Below are 22,963 nucleotides of genomic sequence, written 5' to 3'. Positions count from 1 at the left end.
GGCTGCTCCCAGTCTGCCAAGTGACCCTGCCAGAGTCACTCACTGTCTCTGATCTCAGTCTCCACTGCATTTCTAGTGAGAGACAGGGCCGCATGGTGGGTGAGCAGGAGGCCTGGAGGGACTACCGCGGAGGCTCTCAGGCCCCCCACCCCCTGCTTCCCACCTGTGGGCCCTCAGATAACCCACCTTCCCCGTCTAGTCTTGCTCTCCTCATCTGTATAACAGAGTAAGAAATAGCAGCAAATCAGAAAATGCACGCAAAGGGTTCTCAGTGTGTGGCCCATAACAAGCACTGGATAAATGAACTGCTACCGCTCACTGCTGCTATTATTATTATTATTACTATCCTTCCAAACAAGCCCAAAAACAGTAGGTCGAGGAGTCAGCCCTGAGCAATAAAAGTGCTTGCTGGCCCCTGAGATTATAGCTTCTAGTCTGAGGGGAAGTGGGTTTCCAGGGGACACCACTCTCTTCCCAGAGCCCAGAAGAGGGGCTGGGGCTTTGGAGGCACTCACCGAATGTGTGTGAAGTGAATGAGCAAGTAGATAAATGAGCAATGCAGTTATACACAAGCAAATGTCTTCAAAGCTATTGCTGTACCCTGAACTGACCTTTAGCAAAAATCGAAGGCGATTTTCCTTTTAGCAAAACCCTGTACCCTGAACCGGGAGCTCCGGAAGGGGCTGGCAGCCACCAACTGGCAGACGCCGTGGAGAGCACACACAGCGGGCTCGCCCAGGTCTGCTGGCTCACTACGGACATGACCCGACTATTTGGTGAGTTCACGGCCTGCATTTACGGGGACAGTGCAACTCCACTCAAGACTCTGACTTTGTATTTCAACCTCAAGGACTCAGGCCGCTTGCTAAACGGCTTCAGAGAACAGACTTCCTTGCAGCATAAAAGAGCAGAGTGAGACACTGAGGCAGACTCAAGGGGCGCTGGCCACTGGCCAGCACTGCAGGCCCAGATCTACATAGTACTTTCTGAATATCTGGTTTAAATGCCTCCCCATACATCCGTCATCTGCTAGGAGAACCATAAAACCAACACTCCCAGCATAGCCTAACCCCAAGACAAACTGTCATTTATCAGCATTCTCCCAAATTCCGTCATTCTGGTGCCACTTCTAAAACTATCTTATCCTTGGCACCACCTGTACTGTTATTAACTTAATCCTCGTGTTTAAATCAATTCACTTAAATAAATAAATAAATAAATAAATAAATAAATAAATAAATAAATGCAGTTATTTTTTTTTTAATGAAATTTAAACTGCTATGTTAAATGAGAAACCAGTATTGCTTGCCCTCAATATGAGGGAACCATAAAAATAAACACTTGGAAACAAAATATTGTAATTAAAATGGAGCTAGCCACCACTGCTTTTCCCCAGCTCTGGTCTGAGGTCTGCTCTCTCTGTTAGAAAGGGAGGTGGCATGTGATGGCATAAACACTTGCCAGCCCCTAGCGAGGGCTTCCTCCTTCGGGCATTTTGAAAGACCAAAAGAGAAGGAAAGAAGAATAACTGTCTCACAACGTGGGTCCATGTTTTGGAGCCATGTTCACACATAACATAAAATCATTGCAGACGTGGAAACGGTAGAACCTCCTCATGCTCTGATTCTCGGCCCCCTTGGAGAACTGGATAAGTAAGACTACTCGTTCCTGGTCGCAGTTAAAATATGCTTTTCCTTGATTCTGAGATGCACTGCAAAAATGTGAGTAATCAGGATGCATCCTACAGATGCATCAGCTCGCTTTTATTAGCCACTCTTACTAGTGCTTGAATAGTGTCTTTCCTTTTTTATTGGGGGAGCTGTTATTAGATTGATGACACATCTCATAATGAGGGTGACTCAAGAAGTCAAGAAAATATGGTATACCTTAACGGGGCCAACATAAATGAGCCTGCTGTTGGACACCAGGACAACACAACAGCCTCGCATTTGTGTTCTCCCAATTGTGTTCATCTGATAAAGACATTACAATAGCAAGATATTATGATCTATAACCCTCCACTGGAACACTCACAGATTCTTGGCCTTGAACGCTTGAGCAAAATGTTGCACGCTACGGAGCAGAGAGAGGTCCAGGGTCATTGCTTCTACCTTGGCTTTGTGCTGGAACAAGAGAAAATAAAAAGAAATGATAAATAACAGCAAGTTTAGTTCATGGTATCAAGTTACAGTAAATGTGTTATGGAACATGTCGGAATTCCCCTGTTTAATATTAGACGCCCAGAGAGAATATAAATCATTGGAATGAATGGAAGAACAGGGCTTTTACTGCCAAGTTTGGGAGGATGTGAGACTGGGAATCTACTAAAACCACAGGCTGGGGTTGTGCTGTCTCACTCAGCGCACAGAGAAGGCTCCAAAGGGTCTTGAGGCTCACATATCTCCTCTCAATCTGCGTCCTAAAAAAAAAAAAAACCCCGTAAAAATAGGGGAATGCCAGGACAAAGCCTGGCTCTTGCAAGAATTCAGTAGATGATATTTTCATCTCAAAAGCTGCCATCCAGGTTCTGAAATGATTCCACTGAGCCTGTGTCAAAAATTAAAGATGATTCATTTAGAGAAAGTACAAAAGCAGGCAAAACTCATTTATTCCAATGGACCCTGGGTGACCTAGATCCCAGAGAGACCTCTGGTTTCACAACCCAGAAAACCCTACAGATAGGTGGGGCACACGTGGATAATAAGAATGACTACTGTATGTTCAGGGCTGACCGTGGTCTGGGCGCTTACATGCACCATCTTGTCCCCTCCCCACAACAACTGAATGGGTTCTACTTTCCCTATTTTACATGTGGTCTCTTGTAAGAGATCCCAGAGCTAAGAAGGGTTGGAGGCAAGGATTCGCCACGTCAGTCTGACACCAAAGCCCACGTTCCCTCCTTGACAGAAACTAGAAGGCCAGGAGCATCAAGATTTGAAGCAATCATATTCCACTGGACAGTGTCCTAGCACAATTCTGGAAAGACGAGGGTTGCCTTTCAGACTTGCCCCATGTTTATGGGGCACTCCCGATTTTTAAGTCTGGCTGGCCTGCAGGGTATGCAATTAAATACTATCACTTCTTAGACCTACCTCCTCCAAAGCATGTACAGCCAAGAATGCTGGGGCCACCTGCCTGTTCAGGTAAGGAAAGTCCCAGAAAACAAACGGCGAGCCTGGGAAATGCTACGGTGAGACTGGGAGACGAATGGTATGAAGGGGGATGCAAACGGCACTGCGGAGCACATCCTCCACCTCAGTAGTCTTATTCAGGGAGAGGCCCAAGCTGTGCTGAGATGCTTAGGATATCTGTGGCAGTTTGAATTGGCCACCTAAGTCCTGGGCTGGAACCCAGGTCCCAAGCCTTGAATAATAAGCATCAGGCAGCTGGGAGGCCAACTGACTTTGGGCCATTTAACATTTCTGAGCCTCAGTTCCTCATTTATAAAAGGAAAATATTAATTATCTTCTCACCAACTTGTGAGAATGAGTGTAAAGCACCCAACATCCAGTCTGGAAGAGAGAAGGTATTTAATAAACTTGACTAGAAGTAGGTAAGATATCTAGCGTGCCAAACTCCTTCCGGTCTGCAACAGATGGTGGTTTGGGTGAGCTACAGTACAGAACGGTGGATGGAATGATATTAATGAAGACCGCATCGGACCAGTTCACTGTTAGATCCCAGAGGATCCAGGGCATGTCTCCTAACAGAGCCCGGGTTTAGGGAAAAGGGTGTAAGGTGATTAAATGACTACCCCAAACCCTAAAAGGCATATAGGTGGTGAAGGCAAGTTGACCAATGTAGACTGAATTTCCTTGAGTAACAGTGGCAGGTGCACAAATGTGCCGATTTTGGAAGAAGGAGAAGCATTTAACCTGTGCCAGGAAGAGGGTTAAGTGCCAACACATGGGTTTTGTTAGGAGTTTCCTAAGACCAGAGAATAGTAGAGCGGGAGGGTCCATGGTGACTTGGGGTCACACCCCTTGTCCTACAGAGAAAGATACCACCAACAGCAGAAATTAACGCATTTGAGTGAGGCTGTACCGTGTAGAGAGCCTGGGCCTCCAGACCAGGAGAAAAACCCCACTCACGTTCTGTCTGCATGGTTGATAACTGTTCAATGACTCAAATCTCTTCGGCGTACCAAGTCTGTCAATGGCTAACTTTTAGTCCCCATAGCGAATAAAGTGGCCCTTCACCCCCATTCTACCCCCTCTGACCCCAGCCTTACTTCACTTAGAGCATGATACTCAATGCCACACAGAGAATCTTACAGAACTTTGAATGTATCACAAGAGGAAAGCCAGATACTCATTCTGTTGGGGAGGCGGCGGTGAAGACATCGTTCCTCTCAGCCAAGCCCCTTAGGGAAACCCCACGGGATATGCAGGCTACATATCACAAAAATGCATATACATATTTCACTAATAAAACAGGAAGAACATTCCCAGATGGTGACCCCAAAGCAACTTCCAAAGAAAATGATGGCTCAGCCAAGTGGGCCAGTACGTCCTTCTGTATGTGTAATTACAACTGGAAGGTTGTCTTTTGGTCCTCCCCCTTCACTTCAAAGTAAAGTGCAGAGCTGCCACCACCAGTAAGAACAAAATCAGAACATACACATCCAGAGGGAACAAGGGGTCACAAGCCACTGACTAGTTCAACAGACTAATCCACAGGCTGTGGGTTCCTAGGCTCCTGGGGACAGTGATTCAAGTCCACACACTATTACCCAGGTAATTCTCCTGCCCCCGGCATCAGGTTTCCTGCTCCTGCTACTGACCCTGTGAAATGCAGAGAAACTGTGTGCAATCTGGTAAGTTCACAGAAGAAAAAACACACAGCTTTTAGAATCAAGGTGTCTGTGGTGTGCATGTGTGTGTGTGCAAGCGTGCTGGGGGGGGGGGAGGCGCTGCTCTTCTGTCTCACAAACCTAACAACACGATAGACATGTTTATCATGGGATGTGCTTGAAACGGGAACACAGTGGCCAAGGCACTGCAAACAGCATTCATTTCTGAGGGATAAACTGCTGCGTGCTAGGTGGAGGCAAGAGGCTCTGTCCGCCTGTGTGAGCTTTCCTGCCACGTCTGGCCAGGAATCTGGGACTGACCACAATGCACTTCCCTGGTTTAACTCATAAACTTTCTGTTGTTGTTAACTTCGATTTGGAACCAGTTACAGACTCACAAGAAGTGGCAAAAATAGCACCAAGAGTGCCCTGCCTCCCAGCACCAACAATGGTGACATCTTACTTATGTCTATAGCACATTATCAGAACCAGAAAATCGACAGTGGTGCAAACACAGTTCATTAGACCACAGACATTCCCTGGGCTTTACCAGTTTGGGGATGTAATCAATTTCTTTTATTTGGAATATCTTTGTGTATAAATCTATGACAATTTATTCTATATATAGATTCATATAACAATCACCACATTCAAGATACAGACTGTTCTACCACCACTATAGAACCGGTGGGTTTTTTTTTTTTTTTTTAAAGATTTTATTTATTTATTTGACAGAGAGAATGAGAGACAGAGAGCATGAGAGGGAGGAAGGTCAGAGGGAGAAGCAGACTCCCTGCCGAGCAGGGAGCCCGATGCGGGACTCGATCCCGGGACTCCAGGATCATGACCTGAGCCGAAGGCAGTCGCTTAACCAACTGAGCCACCCAGGCGCCCCCGGTGGGTTTTTTTAATTAAGAGGTGTTAAATTAGCATTTAACACCTAGAACACTAGATGCTTTTGTGAACATCTAGAACATAAGAAGTTTGGGCTTTCTTTGGACAGGGTTTACTCTTTGGATTGGCAAATCAAACACATATACAAAGTCCCAGCTTAAAACCCCTTTGTAGCTTAGAATGGCCAATAAGATACGGTCCAGCTTCCTTAGTATGGCTCACGTAACTGCCTCCATACCAATCAGGAGGATGTGCTTCAGTATCCTTACTGAACAGCTCCCAAACCTCAGTGTCTTAAAACAATCAAGGATCACTGCTCACTCACACTTCATGCCCATCCCAGGTCGGCGGGACCATGTTCATCGTGGTTAGCCAGGGACCCAGGCAGATGGGGCCTCCATCTTCTGTAACATCACTAGCCTCTACAGCGTGGGGAGGAGAATGTGACAAAGTGCACACAGGATGGATCTCAAGGCCTTCACCCAGCAGTACAGATGTCACTTCTGCTCAGATTTTGTTGGCAGAGCAAGTCATGTGGTTATGCTTAGCTTCAGAAGGTGCAACCCTCCATGTGCTCAAAACTATATACGTATATGTATATGTATATATGTATTTCTATATTTGTATTTCTATATATATAGTGGAAGAAATGGAAATTTGTGTGTTTTTATATATATACATATATATATACATATATATATATGTATATATATATATGTATATATACTGAAGAACAGTAACGACTAACACACAGTCCATGACTTTACCCTTTCTAGGGTTATTTCAGGCTACTTCCTACTTTACACTTTCATTAATTACAGAAAAATTTAGAAAAGAAAGATGAATACGGACAAACAAAAAGCATCCATAATCCCACCAACTCCAAAATAAACTATTAACCTTGCATATGTCCCTCGCTTCTTCTTTGCCATCTAGATAGATCCATTCATCCATCCATCCACTCAGCTTTCTTTAACAGGAAGAACTTCATACCAAGAGCTTTGAATCTAAAAATGCTATAAAATGCCTCTCTCAACCCTTCTCCAAATCCTCACTCTTCTCTCAAATCACACCAGTACACAATCTTCTCATCTCAGGCAGAATAAGAATGTAAATTTATTTTAAATTATGTATACAGATGCTAGTACCCATTATTTTAAAACAGAACTGCACAGGTGGCATCCCACACGTGAAGCATCAGGCAACTTCTAAGTAGCTGAGAAGCCCACCTGCTCCCGACACCCGGGGCTCAGCCAGAAAAGCAGAGTAATTAAGCAACCCACATACTCTTCCTCCATTTCCCTGGGATCTGAGGACACTTGCTGGTGGCACAGTTTACGGACACCCTCAACAGACCAAGTCTTATTGGTTTATTCTTTATTAAGCTCCAAAATCTGCCTCGTGATTCAAGAGTCTGTAAATGCCCAACCAAAGGGACTGCTTGCTGCCACTACAGAAGAGTGATCTCTCATATCATTTTATGACTGTAAACCAGCCACGTGTGACTCAGATGTGATACTGCCTGAAACCAAAAGAACCATATGGGGACCATGCAGTATTTAAACGGAGAAGTGGGGAGACACTGTGATCCACAGCAGAGCCAGGCTGACCTGCGGCCACAGCCCAGCGTGACCACAGCAACAGCAGCATGACGTCAGGGCAGCTATGTGAATGCTCTCGGCCTCAGCTGCCTCAGTGGAAAATGGGCATTTGCCTTGTGTGGTTAGAGTAAAAATGAGATATGCTGTATATAAGGCCTGGGACACTTAAATAATAACTACAATAATCATTATTTGGAAGGCCACTGCTAAAACGTGTTTTTCAATAATAAAGCATATTAGTAATTGTGGTCTCCCTTCTTTATTTCATAAAATTAACGTAAGTAACTCAGAGAAAGTTTGAATAGCAATTCAGCAATGGAGGATGATACCTGACCCCAAAGGAGGAGGAAGGGGGCTTGCTGAATCCCCCTGAGCCCATAGTAATCCAGTTTCCAAATTCAATAAGTGATTTGAACCTAAAGGTGTTGGTGAAGGCCATGGACTCAAGCTGTACCACCTGAGTCCAGCACGGACCAGACGGTAAGGGTTATGTCTCCCACTTGTGCATTCAGCCTTCCCTTCTATACAACAGAAGTCAACAGGGGCCTTACCAGAAGTGAGGTAATATATGCAAAGCACTTAGAATAGTGCCTGACTACTTGGCAAGTATTCTGTAATTGTTAGCAATGAATGTCCTTATTGTGAGTGTTTTTGTTGTCATTCTTACCACTGTCAGCACCGTCATGACCACCACCACCACCATCACCACCACCACAACCACCACCATCACCACCACCACCGCCATCATCACCATTTTTTTTAAGATTTTATTTATTCATTTGACTGAGAGAGAGAGCACACAGGTAGACACAGAGGAAAGCAGAGAGAGAAGGAGAAGCAGGCTCCCTGCTGAGCAGAGAGCCCGACGCGGGGCTCAATCCCAGGACCTTGGGATCATGACCTTGAGCCAAAGGCAGACACTTAACTGACTGAGCCACCCTGGCGCCCCATCATTATTTTCATCATCGGCACCAAATCGTTTCACTCTTCACTGCAAGGGCTGAAGGGACATAACTGGCCAACGGGAGTGATCTCAGAATACTGGCCATATGAGTCCTTGCCCCAGAGCACCTTCTATCCCTACCTATCCCCAACCCAATGGGGGCAGTTGTCACCCACCATTTCATAGACGTAGAAACTGAAGTTCTGAAAGCTCTTGCACAACTTCATCCAGTTAACAGTGGCAGAGCCAAGGTTCACACCAAGCCATGATCATAATCACTCTTCTATACTCCAAAATGCCCACACAACCTGCCTGTCCTCTCCCCCTCAATCCTCTCCGCCACCACCCAGAGGCCCTCACATCAAGGCCAACCCTGGGGAAAACCACCAGGTCTGTAAGTGCCTCATAAAGAAGCAGCATGCGGCCCTGCTGTTGGTCAACAATAACAGAGACAACATTTATAAGCTTGAATTCATTCACTAACTTTGCCTCTAATGGTAAATACATATATTCCATGGATTCCACCTCCTTTATTTATTTTCTTCTCCCCCCGCCATCATTGCAACAGGTTAGAAGAAAGATCTCACCCATGATCTGCTTACCATCAATGGAAGAACAAAAAAGGTAGTATCTCATGCCAACAGGCCTTTAGAAAACTGTATAATAAATAATTCAAGTGGCCAACCATACTTAAAAAACAACTTTTACTTAAAAAATCATCATTACTTATAAACTGCCTATGAATTAGCTGGGAGTATATCAGTGTGTTTGCCCCACAGTCTGATTTCTCCCTGTAATGAGTCAAAAGTATTTGGTATGGGAACCAAGACCCACTGGGCATTTTGGGGCATATTCAGTGCAATCAGGAAAGTATACTTCAAAATGCTCTCAGCTAGTACATGACCTTTTCTTCCTCCACTCAGACTGACCACACACACTTTTGAGGCAATCCTAGGGCAGCAGCTCTAGTGAGAACAGCTCTTCATTTTGTGGTGAAAGCAACACCTTTGAGTTGGTCAAAAAGAAGAATACACAGTACAGTTGGAGGGAGAAGGATGGAGAAACCCAGATGTGCTGAGCGAGTGCAGGGAGCCCAGCCTCCAGCACACCCAGAGGAAATTCTCCTTCAGCAGTGGAGACTCAGCCCATGCAATGGCAGATACAAGATTTACTGTTTAAGGGCAATTAGCTATTGCGTATCGTAACTCGAAGGTGCCAATCTATGAGGATTTGATGGGTGTGTGGCTACCTCTCTGTTACACTAATGGAAGAATTCATGCCTGTGTTTCCCTTTTAAAAAGTTCTCATTTACATATATTCATTGATTATAAAAGCTGAAAAAATAATGAGCACCTATGATATGCCTGGCATTTACTTTTCATTTAAAAGTAATGTGAAAACTCTTTTGAAGTGTGTATCATTTCCCCCATTTTACAGACTAGAAAACAGAGGCTGATAAAAGTTCAAAGTGGCACAGCTAGTGAGACACAGACCCAGGTTTCCAACGGAGATGTGGCAGCTCCAGAGCTCATGTCTTGGCTGGATACCACAATGCGCTGTACCCCCGTCATGTTATATGTTCCTCAACATATAACACCAAGAAGCTATAAAGAAATTAACATCATCTATATATTCTTATTTGTGTCTATTTTATATCATATTTATTTTAAACATTTAGAATTTACAAGAGAAGCCTATTGCTGAAGGAGAAAATGTAACCAAGGCAATAATCTACATTCAGAGCTTATTGCTAATGGCATCCTGCAAATTCTAATCCAATGGGCCTTAATTGCATTATGCTGATGTCTCTCACCCTTCCACTTTACATACTCTCAGTCCTGATTTTATGTTCTGAAACCTTAAATAGGAGTTGTCACATTTACAACAGCAAGAGACACTGGCGCTGAGCATACTATTGACATGACATTATTCACTGAACTACAATAAAGACCTAACTAAACTGGTTTAATAATTCATCAATATCCTATGTGGGACTTCATAGCACTAATTTCTCCACTATTATTTAAGTGATGTTAATGGTGGCAGCGAATGGCAGCCTCTTCACTGGGGAACAGGGAAGTGGAGAGATTCTTGCATCTACTTTCAGCTCTGGTATCTTTCAGTCAAACAACCCACACCAGATCGTGAGTAAATACAATGAGGAATTTGCCCAGTATTGGCCAAACCTAAACATTAGAAGGATGCACTGATAAATGCTCTTCCTGACAGGGCACCCAAGAGAAAAGGAGAGTCTGAGAGTCTGTTTTGTGGCTCTAAACAATGCACTGGTCTGCATACTACAGTGCATTTAACAAGAAAAATACCCTAAGAGGAGATTCAACATCTCCAAGTAGGGAACCAAACCGAAAACAATCCTAGGCAAAGCCCAGGATTTTTGTAAAGCCTTGGGGGACAGGGGCTGAGTTTGTCATTCCTAAACTTTAGGTCAACCATCGGCATCAGCCCCTACTCCAGGGCCCCCATGAGCACCGCCTAACCCTGCCCTCCCCTCCCCTGCAAAATACACAAACATCCCTAATAAGAAAATCATGACAAATCTTTTCTTCATTATACACAGGTCAAAATTTTTGCCTTGTGTTGCTGGAACTCAATTTATAAAATAACTGTATCAATATCTATAGGTAATTGTGAGGCTGATTCAAGGAGAAATTGCACTGGGTAACAGCTTATTTAATCTGGTGTATGAGTTTCGTGCCACGTAAAGCAAAACTATTAAAAATGCTTAGACAGTAATTGGCAATATTTTGCACTCTGGATAAAAAATGCTTATCTTGCCAGAAACTAACAAGAGAGTGAAAATATTCGAAAACCTTCCAATTTCCTTCTATGCAATGCATTCACTTTGCAGCTTAAAAACAGTTTAAGGAAGGACAGAGGATGGCACGGGAGTTTGGCAGTCAACATGATTGTGCATTTATGCCTTGCTATTGAAGAAAGAGCCTTTTTTCATAGTGAATTTTTCATTCTAATGTAAGTGATGATTTACGTTAACTATAGGTAAAGCATGGTTACATTTTCCTGAAGGATTGCAGGCAAGTAAAGAGTACTACAATAAGTTGAAGCATAAAAGCTTTCTCTGTCATAATATTTATTATAATGGCATATAAAATAGCTGAAATAAATAATAGATGACTAAAGGTAAATTCATATGATAAAGAATCCTTCAGCAGACACCATTACTTTTGACTGCTCTAGTTTTATACACAGTTGAAGACTCTTAATAAACAGGCCCTATATCTTATGTAAGTACTGGAAACATCAAAGATGTGCTTAAAAGGCAACATACTGGACATGAGCTAATTTACTGTATAATTATCTTCTCAACAGGAACAGGCTATATATTTTGAATATTTAATAGCTGTGTTCTTAAAGAAACTTGTTAAGCACTGGAACACCCTATTTTGGGGAAGTCACCGATAGAAGAAGTCTCAGTGCCTTCCCCCCTCCTCTATTCAGAAGGAGACGCCTTGCTGAAAGTACAGAGATCTGGGCCCGTTGATTATCTGGTGGCAAGTCAAGAGTGCTCGGTTAAACTGAACAGAGAGAGAAAAGCAAGATTTGTCCGCTATGGTTTTGAGCAGTCTGAATTCCCCAGGAAGGACTCGAGAAGTCTGGAGAACCTTGGATGGAGAAATGTGATCGTCACGACAGCCCTTAGTGTGGAGAGAACGACGCACGGACTGGCCAGCATCCATCTCGAGGGTTCTCAAGCAGGGGCACTCTACCCCTGAAGGGACATCTGGCAAGGTCTGGGCAAGTTCTGGCTGCCACAGCTTGGTGTTCCCGCATCTAATGGGTAGGGGCTAGGAATGCTACCACACACACAATACACAGATGGCCTCTGACAACTCGCCCCGGATGTCAACAGTGCCAACTTGCATGTGTGAGTTTGGTGGGAAGATCTCTGGTCCAAGCTCAGTAGTCTTCGGTTATTTAAATATTTCGCGGGTGGTACAAAGCCTCTTGGCTCAGTGACGAAAGTACAAATAATGCACAAGTGAATTTTACAAAGTGAAAACAACTCCCAAATCCCACTACCCTAAGATAAACAGAGTGACAGCCTGACACAAATCCTTCCCGAATATAATTTCCACACATCTAAAAACACCGCGCAACAACATTTTCCTACCAACACGGCATTGTAGCTCATGCGTTATTTACAATATTGTTTTTCCCCACTCATACATAATTGGATATATCTTAATAGAGTAGAGCTCTACTCCCACGTATTCCAACCAGTATGTTTAGGCCATTGAAGGGGCTGCTCAATCATTTATTAAAAACTGATCCACTTAGGAGGACGCAGCCCTCCACATCCTTCACTAGCTTTGTGAACTTACTGCTTAAACTCCTAATGTCTAACCTTCCCTGTCTGTAAGGACAGAAATCACGGAAGACCCTCCTCCTTGGCACTGCTATGAGGATCAGTGAGGCAGTAGCCATGGCAGCACTTTATGCAGATGTTCTGGGAGCATCGACCATTGCTCTTGTTGTAATTAGTATTATTTTATGCCCTGGCCAGTTTTTTGTTACTGAAAGCCAAGCTGCGGTACCTGTACTTTGCAACATCAGAATAGCTTCGATAGGATAAACTCCTAGAGGCAGAATTGCCAGATCAAGAGATGCCCACGTTCTAAGTTTTGACGAATTTTGCTGGGTGTCCTCCAAATAGGTTATAACAATTTCCATTCCCAAGAACGCTGCCGGAGGCTAGGAAAGAAAACCCAAACAACCAATAATTCACACTGACATTTATAGTAAATTAAAATGCAAAGTTTTATATCTTGAGCTCAACATACCTGGTACCCAGCAAGTGGCAAGGAGCAGGTTTTTGAGACAGGCTTTAACTGAGGAAATGAATGAACGAGTAATCGACCACCAAACTTGGGACAAACTCAAAAGCAGAGATAAAGTAGGATGGTGATCTTAGCAGCAACAGCTTCCCATAAGCCATTTGGGAAGCCGGGCATTTCTCCTGGGGCTTCATGCCGGCAGGCTCGGCCACACTGCTGGATGATGGAGATGAACTCGGTATGCAAAGCATGCAGTAAACATGTAACAATATCATTGCGCCTGAGAAGTGACCACGATGATTATTTTTAATTTATGGATGAATCCAAAGGGAGAAACCTTTCAAAAGATAATATGGAAAAGATAAAACACACACACACACCTCAGAGAAAAATGAGGTATCCTGCTTGAAGTGGCAGGTGCCTAAGCAGCCTCTTCTAGTTCCAACCAGAACACCCATAAAGCAGAAACAGATGACAACACACACAAAAGAGAGGTCACAGTCAAGTGATCCCCAAATGCTGTGCATCTTTTACATGAGCTGCAAGACCAGATAAATTACACTTAAAAAGGACTTGGAGAAAGAACTGAAACAGCAACAACAAGGAAGATATTTTTTATAGGAGGGAGATTTCATTGAGTCGTTAAATCATGTACAGTCTGCTGAACATGAGAGGCACAGTTTTATACTTGTGAAAGAAAATTTAGGCATTTATGTAAAAACTTCAAGAATGACTTTGAGAGAGAGAGAGACAGAGAGAGAGAGAATGGGAGAGAGGGAGGGAGGAAGGAGGATCTTTAGCTTTCAAACCAGCAGCAGGGGAGGGAATGATGTATGAGGTGCATGGGATATAAAGAAACTGGATCGATCCAAAAAAGTATCCAAAAAGAATTCAATATAATAATAAAGTAAAACACTTGGTAGAGACGAAACATGAAATAAAATTTAGAAATGAGTATTAATATAACCATACTCACAAGAAATATAAATGTACTTAAGTTCACACATTAAAAGGCAGAAACCAACAGGCTAGAATCTAAAAATCACCTCTAGGCTGTATAGTGAAGATACACCGTGGAGAGAACTAGCATCCCTCAAACTAGCTCTCCCCTTTCCACGGTGTGGGGTTTGCAGAGATGGGAATGCAGCCAGAAACTACATTTCCCAGCATGCATGGAGGTGGGTGGGGCATCCAGGCTTCTACCAAAGGCCTATAAGGGAAAGGGTATGTAACTCCTGGGCTGTTCCTATTATGAATTAGGTGGTATTTTCTTTCTCCTTCCGACTACGCTTTCTCCTTCCATAAGAGGAATGTAGATCATAAGGATTTCCCAGGGCCAACGGGACCATAGGTGAAAGAAGCTGGGATACTTACTCACCAAGTGAACAAGAGCCACCTGCTGATCGGGGCCATTCATGTGGATTTGTGTTATACACTGGAAATCCTTTGGTAAAACTGTTCTCTGTCTCCCCTGGAAAGGCCGATCAAGCCCCCTGCCAAGCCAGGAGCTCAAGAGAAGAGCCAGAATGTCAATGTGTGTGGACTGCTCCACAATGTATCTACCGAGACATTACAAGAAAGACGTGTTCAGGGATGAAAGAAGCAGCAATGAAATCAGGCACATCAGAGAGCTGAAAAACACTAATGGATTCTGGAACCCAAATAGCATACAATAAGTCTGAAAAAGTCTTTGAGAGACAATAGCCATTGTGACTTCTGAATTCATTCAGAACTATTCAGCCCAGTAGGATATATCAGATTAATGATAACTGCTTTTCCACTCAAGTTGGCTACTCCAGATAGTTTCATGGTAGTTGCTACCAAGGAGAAAGAGAGAAAGAGAGAGTGTGTGTGAGGTGGGCCTGTGAGGACTTGTCTGACAGCGGAACCACGATGGCTTCAGGAAATGAAGTCCAAACAGAAGCTGAGGACAGGGGAGCCTTGCAGAGCGTCAGAGTGAGGCCAACACCTGCACACACAGTCCAAACAGTGAACGGATGTCCTGTCCTCCTGGGGCACAAAGCAGGCTGGTTTGGGTGTCGGCACATGGCCACAGGCACATCTGACTTGCTCTGTGGTCTCCTCTCTCATAGCCAAATGGGACGAATGAATCACATTGGGTAATTCTGTTAAAAGCCAGCTAAGTTACAGACTGCATGTTTTCAGAAGAGCATCTCAGACAGCATTACAGTGGGGAGGGGGAGTGCGGGGGACACCACCTTATAAATGTCCATTAGAAGCCACTTTGGAATGGCATGCATGTTAAAGCATCCTGGCCTTAGTGCACGCTCTCTCTGCCTCTTCAATATTTATAAACAGCATCTTCCCCTTTCCCTTTGGCTTGACAATACACATGTTCCCTATAGGTAGGGCTTCTGCTGTTACAGTGTGATGGGGTGACCCAGAGTTTCACCTCTGTAAACGGAGGCCCTGGTACATTTGCTCCTTCTTCCTAAAGGCAAGCTCTGGTTTTCTGAGGCTGCACTCCTTCCTGGGGTACCAGGCCCACAAGGCAACCCCCAGAAGGACTTGGGGGCATTATGGCTGAGGGTCATACTTTCTAGTTAGGCCAAGTGTCAACTGTCATCACATGTAGAACCTTAACACATCCTTCCCCTTTATAAATCCATTACAAAATCCATTCCATGAGGCAAACACTCATTGTGAATTAAACTCTTTTGATATGATTCAGGGAAGGGACGATTATAAATTTTGCCACGTTTTACCCTGTGGAGCCCTTACAAGGTAGACCTAATTGTCAGTATTTCATAAATAAAAGAAAGGCTAAGCAAGTACGAAAAATCGGGATCAAAAATCATGTAATTAGTAGCTGATAGAACTGGGATTTCAGTTTTCCCTCCACCCTGATAAGCCAATTCTCCTTACAAGATAGTAATATTGTCTTGGCACCAGAACTTCCTTCCCAACCCTGAAATTATCCCTGAGTCCAGGAGAGTTTGGTGTGGCCAAACACAACTTACTCCTAAGAACATTCTTCCTTCTATAAACCCGCAATCTTTTACACTTTTTTGTTTTACTTTGACCATCAAAATTTTAACTTTATGATGGAAAAAAAAAAAAAAAACCAGCTAACTTCAACCTCTCCTCTATTCCCATGCTCCAGGCTTTGGATTAACCAAATTTGATAACTAAGTCATGTGTAATTTCAATCGTTTCCATATGTGTGGAAATAAGATACCCATCAACCCACCCGCTCATTCTGATCTCGTGGAACAGACTTTTCTTCCCAAATGGACATAAGTCCTCTAGAACGGGGGTTAGCAAAGCTTTTCTTGAATGGGCCAGATAGTATTTCAGGTTCTGTGGGCCATATAAGCTACTCAACTTTTGTAGCATGACAACAAAAACTGCTGTAGATAATGCAAACAAATGGGCACGGCCACGTTCCGAGAAACCTTTACTTCGAAAAACAGGCATTGGGCTGCGTTTCCTCCCAGCATGGCGCGGCTTACTGACCTTTGTTTTAGAACACAGTCAAGAAAATTGGGTGTGCTTCCTAAAGTCTGACAGTCTTGTAACTGTTATGATGTACAGATTCCAGTAAATGTAAGAGAAAAAGGAACATGAGACCATATCTTAAAGTGTGTGTTGCTTATCACACAGAACATGTGATAACGATACAGACAACACACAGCCGAACGAGTCCCAAACTGTGTAGAATTAAGGATGACAATGGACTTAGCAGTGAGCATCTGATAACACTGCTCCTTACAAAACGTGTCTAGTATTAAATGATCTAACTTTCAGGAGCATCACACTTTCCGCACTAAATGGCTCCCACAATTCCACTTGTCCACTTGAACCTTTTTGAAATACATTTTGGAATCCCTAGGAGTTTGTAAAAACCAGTCAAAAGCATGCAAATTCTTAGGCATTTGGGGTGGGAAGAATTGACATTTTTTTCCCCACTGAGCTCAAAGGTATGTTTCCCAGATCTGCTAAAAATTCTCTCCAAAATACTAACAACAAGCATCAAATCACAAGCCCCATCCTGGACACTGGGTATATGGGCAGGATATTTCTGCGCTGTTCATTCGCATTTATATTTCAGAAAAACAAAAACAAAACAGAAACAACAACAAAACCATGCTTTTTTTTTTTAAGATTTTTTTAATTTTATTTATTTGACAGAGAGAGACACAGCGAGAGAGAGGGAACACAAGCAGGGGGAGTGGGAGAGGGAGAAGCAGGCTTCCCGCGGAGCAGGGAACCCGATGCGGGGCTCGATCCCAGGACCCTGGGATCATGACCTGAGCCGAAGGCAGACGCTTAACGACTGAGCCACCCAGGCGCCCCCAAAACCATGCTTCTCTTAATGAAAAGAAAGCTACACACTTTTTTCCTTCATTGGAGAGAAGAGAGGTGCAAACACAGACACAGGGGCTAGGAACGGGGGGTTGCCACTGGGGTAGGATGGGCAGAAGTACACCCACAAAAACAAAACAATGAACACATGAAATGAGATGCTCACATATGAGTTAGTAATGAGGCCATTTCTTTCATGGCCTAGAATTTTTCTAATCCAAATGACACCAGTAGATTAAGGATGATTGACAGACTAGAGCCATTCCATAAAGAAATAAGAATTAAGGCCACATTATCACCCAAGAGAATTCATGCCTTCTGCTGGGAAAAGCAAGGATGGTCCCTCCAGCAGATATCTGAATCACTTGGCCATGGGTGAGGGTTTCAGTTCCTCAGCCTTGCCAGAATTCAGTACCAAGCCCTGGTGAGAACCAGCTTCTTACAGGAAGAATGATCTCTGGAACCCACCAAGCACCTGATTTATAAGGATATAAATATTTCAAAATAAAGACAAACTCCTCTAACTAACAGGAAAAGATGCAAAAGAAGCAGTATCATAACCAGCAGCTGGCTCATGGCGCTGGTATCCTCCAACTGACACCCAGTTTCACGGAGACTGCAATAGGCCAAGCAATCATGCTGGCAGTGACGAAAGGTGGTAGAGCCCCAGCAGCTACTCTGGGCTGGGTTCCCAGCCCAGCACTTTGCATCAACACAGATTTCCTTCTACATGCTCAGCACCTTTAAAAAGTAGGTATTAGCATCTTTATGTCCTAAGTGAGAAAATGAAAATTAAGTAACTTGAGGTCATAAGATCAGATGAAGGGAGGATATTAACCAGGTCTAACTGACCCCAAATCATCTGCCACTGCCCACCCACAGTACACGTGGACTATTACCAGGACCGCGACCATGAACAGGAGAGGGAAGGTGGCAGGCTATCAGAATCCTTGCAAATGATGAAATTCCAGGTACCTAAGCAGAATGGGAGGAGGATAAGAACACTCAGAAGAGCCCAGAAAGACCGCATGTGTAGAAAAAAAGCATAGAAAACACCCTGTTCCCCTCTCTCCCAAGACCCATAATCATATGCTGCACTATTCCCTGCAAGTGCAGACATACACAGGGTAGCACATTAATCCTTCAAACACTAACAGATGCTGGCAGGGATTTAGACTGGAATGTAGTTACAAAGTGACAAATTATGTTCTGTATTAGAGAGAGAGAGAAAGAGCACCCACAAACGGGCTGATAAATGTCAGCTGCAGTCATGACAAACGGTTTATTTTTATTATACTGTAACCACAAATGTTTTTTTTCTTGTTTTTTTTTTTTTTTTTTTTCAGGGAGTCCCAAAGATTTATTTGTTGCAGGGAAAAAACAAGATTATATATGACACAAAGTAATAACTGTAAGATCACTGATATTCCGGGCACTCTGCCCTCCTGGAAGGCTACAATCCAAGCTGAACAGTGCTACTAAAAATGCTACCTTCTCCAAAGCACAGTAAATGGTTAATAAATCAGAACCGATACAATGCCTTGTAATTAGATATAGCCTTAGTTCACAGACTAGCCAATTGATAGACAATATCCAATTCCCCCTTTACTGGCTATCAGGAGGGTAGAGTAACTATTAAAATAAATTTAATGGCTGTGACAGGTAAGAAAATATACCAGAAGCTAAAATGTAATCAGTATATCCAAACCCAAAATAAAATTATAGTCTTTGCTACAACATGGTCTCTGGAAAGGAGGCTTATGGACAGAGAGCGACATCCACAGGCCGATAACGGCAAGGTCACTAACTCTAAAGGAATGTTCAACCTTGAAAACAAGATTGAGAGGGGGGATTTGGCCTGGGGCCAGGAGAAAATGTAAGCATTTATTATTAAGAAACCATTCAGAAGAATTCCTTTTACCACTTGGTCAGTCAGATATTGGCGGTAGTGACAGGCATTGTTGGGCGCCATGGCAAGATGGCGGAGAGGTGGCCCGGAGTGCACATCAGTCGGGGTCGCCCCTAACTCCATAGGTGACCTTGGGCAAGTTCCTGCCCACCCCAGAATCTACACTATCCCAGCTGTGAGCCACAGCATTTGGATCTCATATTGTCGTTACCATCTCTTCCAGAGCCCATTTCTTTGTTTCGAACTGAGTGAGAGGTGGTGAAGACAAGAGGGCTAGTAGAGGGCTAGTAGAAGAAAGGAACAGTGGTGGTCAAGTAGATTCACTAGAAAGAGGGACATTTTGTCTTTTGGGACTCTCAGGTGCAGATTTCTTATGAAATCACTGCAAATTAAAACTCCCCACAGTTGCATGCTCTAAAAGCAAGATTTTAGAAAAACATGACAGGTATACATAAATACTTTTAAATCCACAGATTACATAGAAGGGTGAAGAAACACACACACACACACACACACACACACACACACCAGTGATTACTGCACAGAAAGGTTGGTTGTTTCTTCCCCCGCCGATAATGAATAAGAAGTGCGTTGGGGTAGCAGTGTCATCAGAGACCAGGCAGGAAATTTTCTCTCCTATGTCTATCCCACTGCTGGGCTAGAAGGAGTTTGTGAAAAGTGCATAGAGATAGTCCCTGGGGTCAGGACACCAAGATGCAATTCTGACTCTGCCACCTTCTTTACGTGTTCTGACCTCTTGGAATGCTGGAACCTCTGCCCCACAGTAAGACTGGTGGGGGTTGGATAAGATTACGCTTGTAGCCCATATGGCCCAGAACCCGCGTGGCACACAGTAAGTTCCTGATGAACTACGCTGCTCCCTGGAAGTCCCCCACAAGGCCCTTCCAATCCTGAAAGAAATAAGTGCCTTTCCTGCAAGTCCCATATCAATGTATTCTTTCTTTATCCTGCTTCATATCCCCATCACCACTTTCCTGTGTCTTCTCTCGTTATTTCTAAAGGTGAGGGACAAGATACAAATTCAGCACTAAGCATGTTCCCATGAATCACCTTCCGTTCCCTAGGCCAATGTGTCCCAAATACCTGTTTTCACTAGCCTATGGTGTTATGAAATGAAAAATGGGGAGCTGGGAGGAATTCAGTGAGAAGAGAAATTCACTCAATTAAACTAGCAGTCCATCATAGAAGCCAGCCAAAAGAAGCTCCTATTGTCTAAAGCTGGAACAATTTGAGCAACAAAATAAATAATGATAATACTAGATTATAAGCCATACAATAAGATATATACCCATGAGTCTACACTAATATAAATAATTGACTCAATAAACAGAGGAGAAGGGGTAGCTCTTACTTCAGGAGAATTCCAATTTAATAAGTAGGAAAAACATGAGGGAAATACAAAACCATCATTAGACAAACATCACAATTATTAACTGCTGCTGACAACATCTACTCATGGATGTTAAAGGTCAGTGTGTCAATGTTTAAGGAGAAAGAGGACATTTGCACAATCTCAAAGCACCTCCCCCCAAATATTTCTGAATGATGAAGAAAAAACTAGTAACATTACACTGGAGAAACTCAGGAGATACCACCTTCACCAAATGATCAAGGTTACTTCACTGTGAGCATCACCAGTGATAAGACTGTCAACATCATGGACACCCTGGTGTGATGCACTAAGGACACAACATCCCTTCTACGACAGTCTTGCGGAAATATGTTTAAACTCTAATCATGAAAAAAAATCACACACACAGGATTCTCAAGATCAGGAAGGACAAGAAAGGACTAGGAACTGTCAAAGACTGAAGGCAACCAAGGGGACACAACAACTAAAAATAATGTGGGATCCTGGACAAGATCCTGAAATTTAAAACAGCTCCTAGGGAACAGCGGTGAAATTTCAGCAGGGTAGCATAGCTGATGGCATGGACCAATGTCAATTTCCTGGTTCTGATAGTTCCATGATGGTTAGATAAACTGCGAAAATCAGGGGAAGGAAGTGAACTCTCTGCACTATTTTTATGCCTTCTATGTGAGTCTAAAATTAGTTCAAAACAAAAAGTTAATAAAATGAAATATGCCTTTAGAGGATGCATATGTCCTCACAAATTCTGGGGTTAAAATGCCCTTTCTTTTATAAAGTAATTTTGATTGTTGATAGAGGCATATTGTTAACATTTTGCTGCTTTTTTTGGTTGCTGTTTTTACTGTCCTCAGGAAAAAATAAATAAATAATCCTTTAGCAAGCCCAAGTTCGCATCCTCATTTTTGTCTTCTTTTGAAAAAGTTTACTGGATCCTGAAATTCAAACTTCTGGGAACTACTAACCAACCTCATTTAAAAGTACTTACTAATGATTGAATACTGAAGCAATGAGTGTTTACAAAATGAGTACTGTCACTTTCACAGAATACTACCAATACCCTGATGACAAAATTAAGTCCCTCTGTTGTTGTAGTGTCAAACCAAAATCAAGCTCATGGTCACCTCTTCCAAGAAATCTCCCCTGACCATCCCAGATGGAATATGGCCTCATGTTACAGATTGCCACAGTTCCCGGTGGGACGCAGGGATGAGAGAACTGATCAAGAAGACTTGGCTTCCTCATACCAACTTATGGGCTTCTTAAAATCAGGGTTGCTCATGGGGCGCCTGGGCGGTTCAGGCAGTCAAGCGTCAGACTCCTGATTTTGGCTCAGGTCATGATCTCAGGGTCATGAGATCAAGCCCCACGTTGAGCTCTGCACTCAGCTCAAGTCTGCTTGTCCCTCTCCCTCTCTGCTCCTACCCCGCATTCCTGTGTAGGCTCTCTCTCAAATAAATAAGATCTTAAAAAAAAAAAATCAGGGCCTCTCACATATCTACTAAGAGTCCCCACCACCACCAATGAAAACTCAAGTTATTAAAAAAATTGTTTATATATAACCCCTCTAGGTTTTGAGACATTTAATGCAAGTTAAATGTATTTTTAAAATCCTCTTTCAATGTATAAGCTATGAAATGCCGAGAAACTCACAATCTGTTCATTTTAAGTCTTTCAGCTCTGAAGTGGATTTAAAACAAACAAGCAAAAAGTTGCTTCATTTATTTCCTAAGTACCAACTATCGATCTCTTATGTTTCCAAAGCACTCTCGTTATAGCAATTTTGGGGCCCTAATGATTGGAGCTTTAATAAGGATTAAGCACAGGAAAAAAACTTACTTTGCACACCCTACGTTACAGATTAGCCAGAGAGCTTTAAAGGAGTGTATGTAAAATGTGAAAACTTTTTGTTCAACTTTGTGTTCTTTGAAGTTGGGAAGGATATTGGGACAAATTGATGGGCAAACCAGCCCCTCCCTCTCCATTATCAATGAAACAAAGATAAATGCTCATTCAGGGAGTAATACAAATCATTATAAAATGATCACCATGCAGTGGTGCCGAAGGTGTGGGGAAACAGACCCTCACACACTGCTGCAAAAATAGTATAAATGGGAACAACCTTTCTGAAGAATGATCCATTTGCATTTAAAAGCTTCACTTAGCCCAGGTAAATCAGCAGCTTTGCTCATGGCTGCGAGAAATTGAAAAGAGCATCTGCGCCCAGCAATAAGGGATTCATTTAATAAGTGATGAAGGAATAATGTGGGGTCAATGGAACCACACTGCCATAG

General features: G+C 43.2%; 1 protein-coding gene across 1 annotated transcript in view; it reads right to left on the bottom strand.

Moving 5' to 3' along the window:
• WWOX (WW domain containing oxidoreductase) overlaps positions 1-22,963 on the bottom strand; it is a 956,041-nt gene that overhangs the window by 702,497 nt on the left and 230,581 nt on the right. The window contains exon 6 of the mRNA XM_021705703.2: positions 2,035-2,123. Within this exon, the coding sequence (XP_021561378.1) occupies positions 2,035-2,123 (89 nt within the window). The remainder of the gene's footprint in view (positions 1-2,034; positions 2,124-22,963) is intronic.

This window comes from Neomonachus schauinslandi, chromosome 16 (genome assembly GCF_002201575.2).
Source record: "Neomonachus schauinslandi chromosome 16, ASM220157v2, whole genome shotgun sequence".
Taxonomy (NCBI): domain Eukaryota; kingdom Metazoa; phylum Chordata; class Mammalia; order Carnivora; family Phocidae; genus Neomonachus; species Neomonachus schauinslandi.
This window is presented reverse-complemented; position numbering and strand designations above follow the sequence as displayed.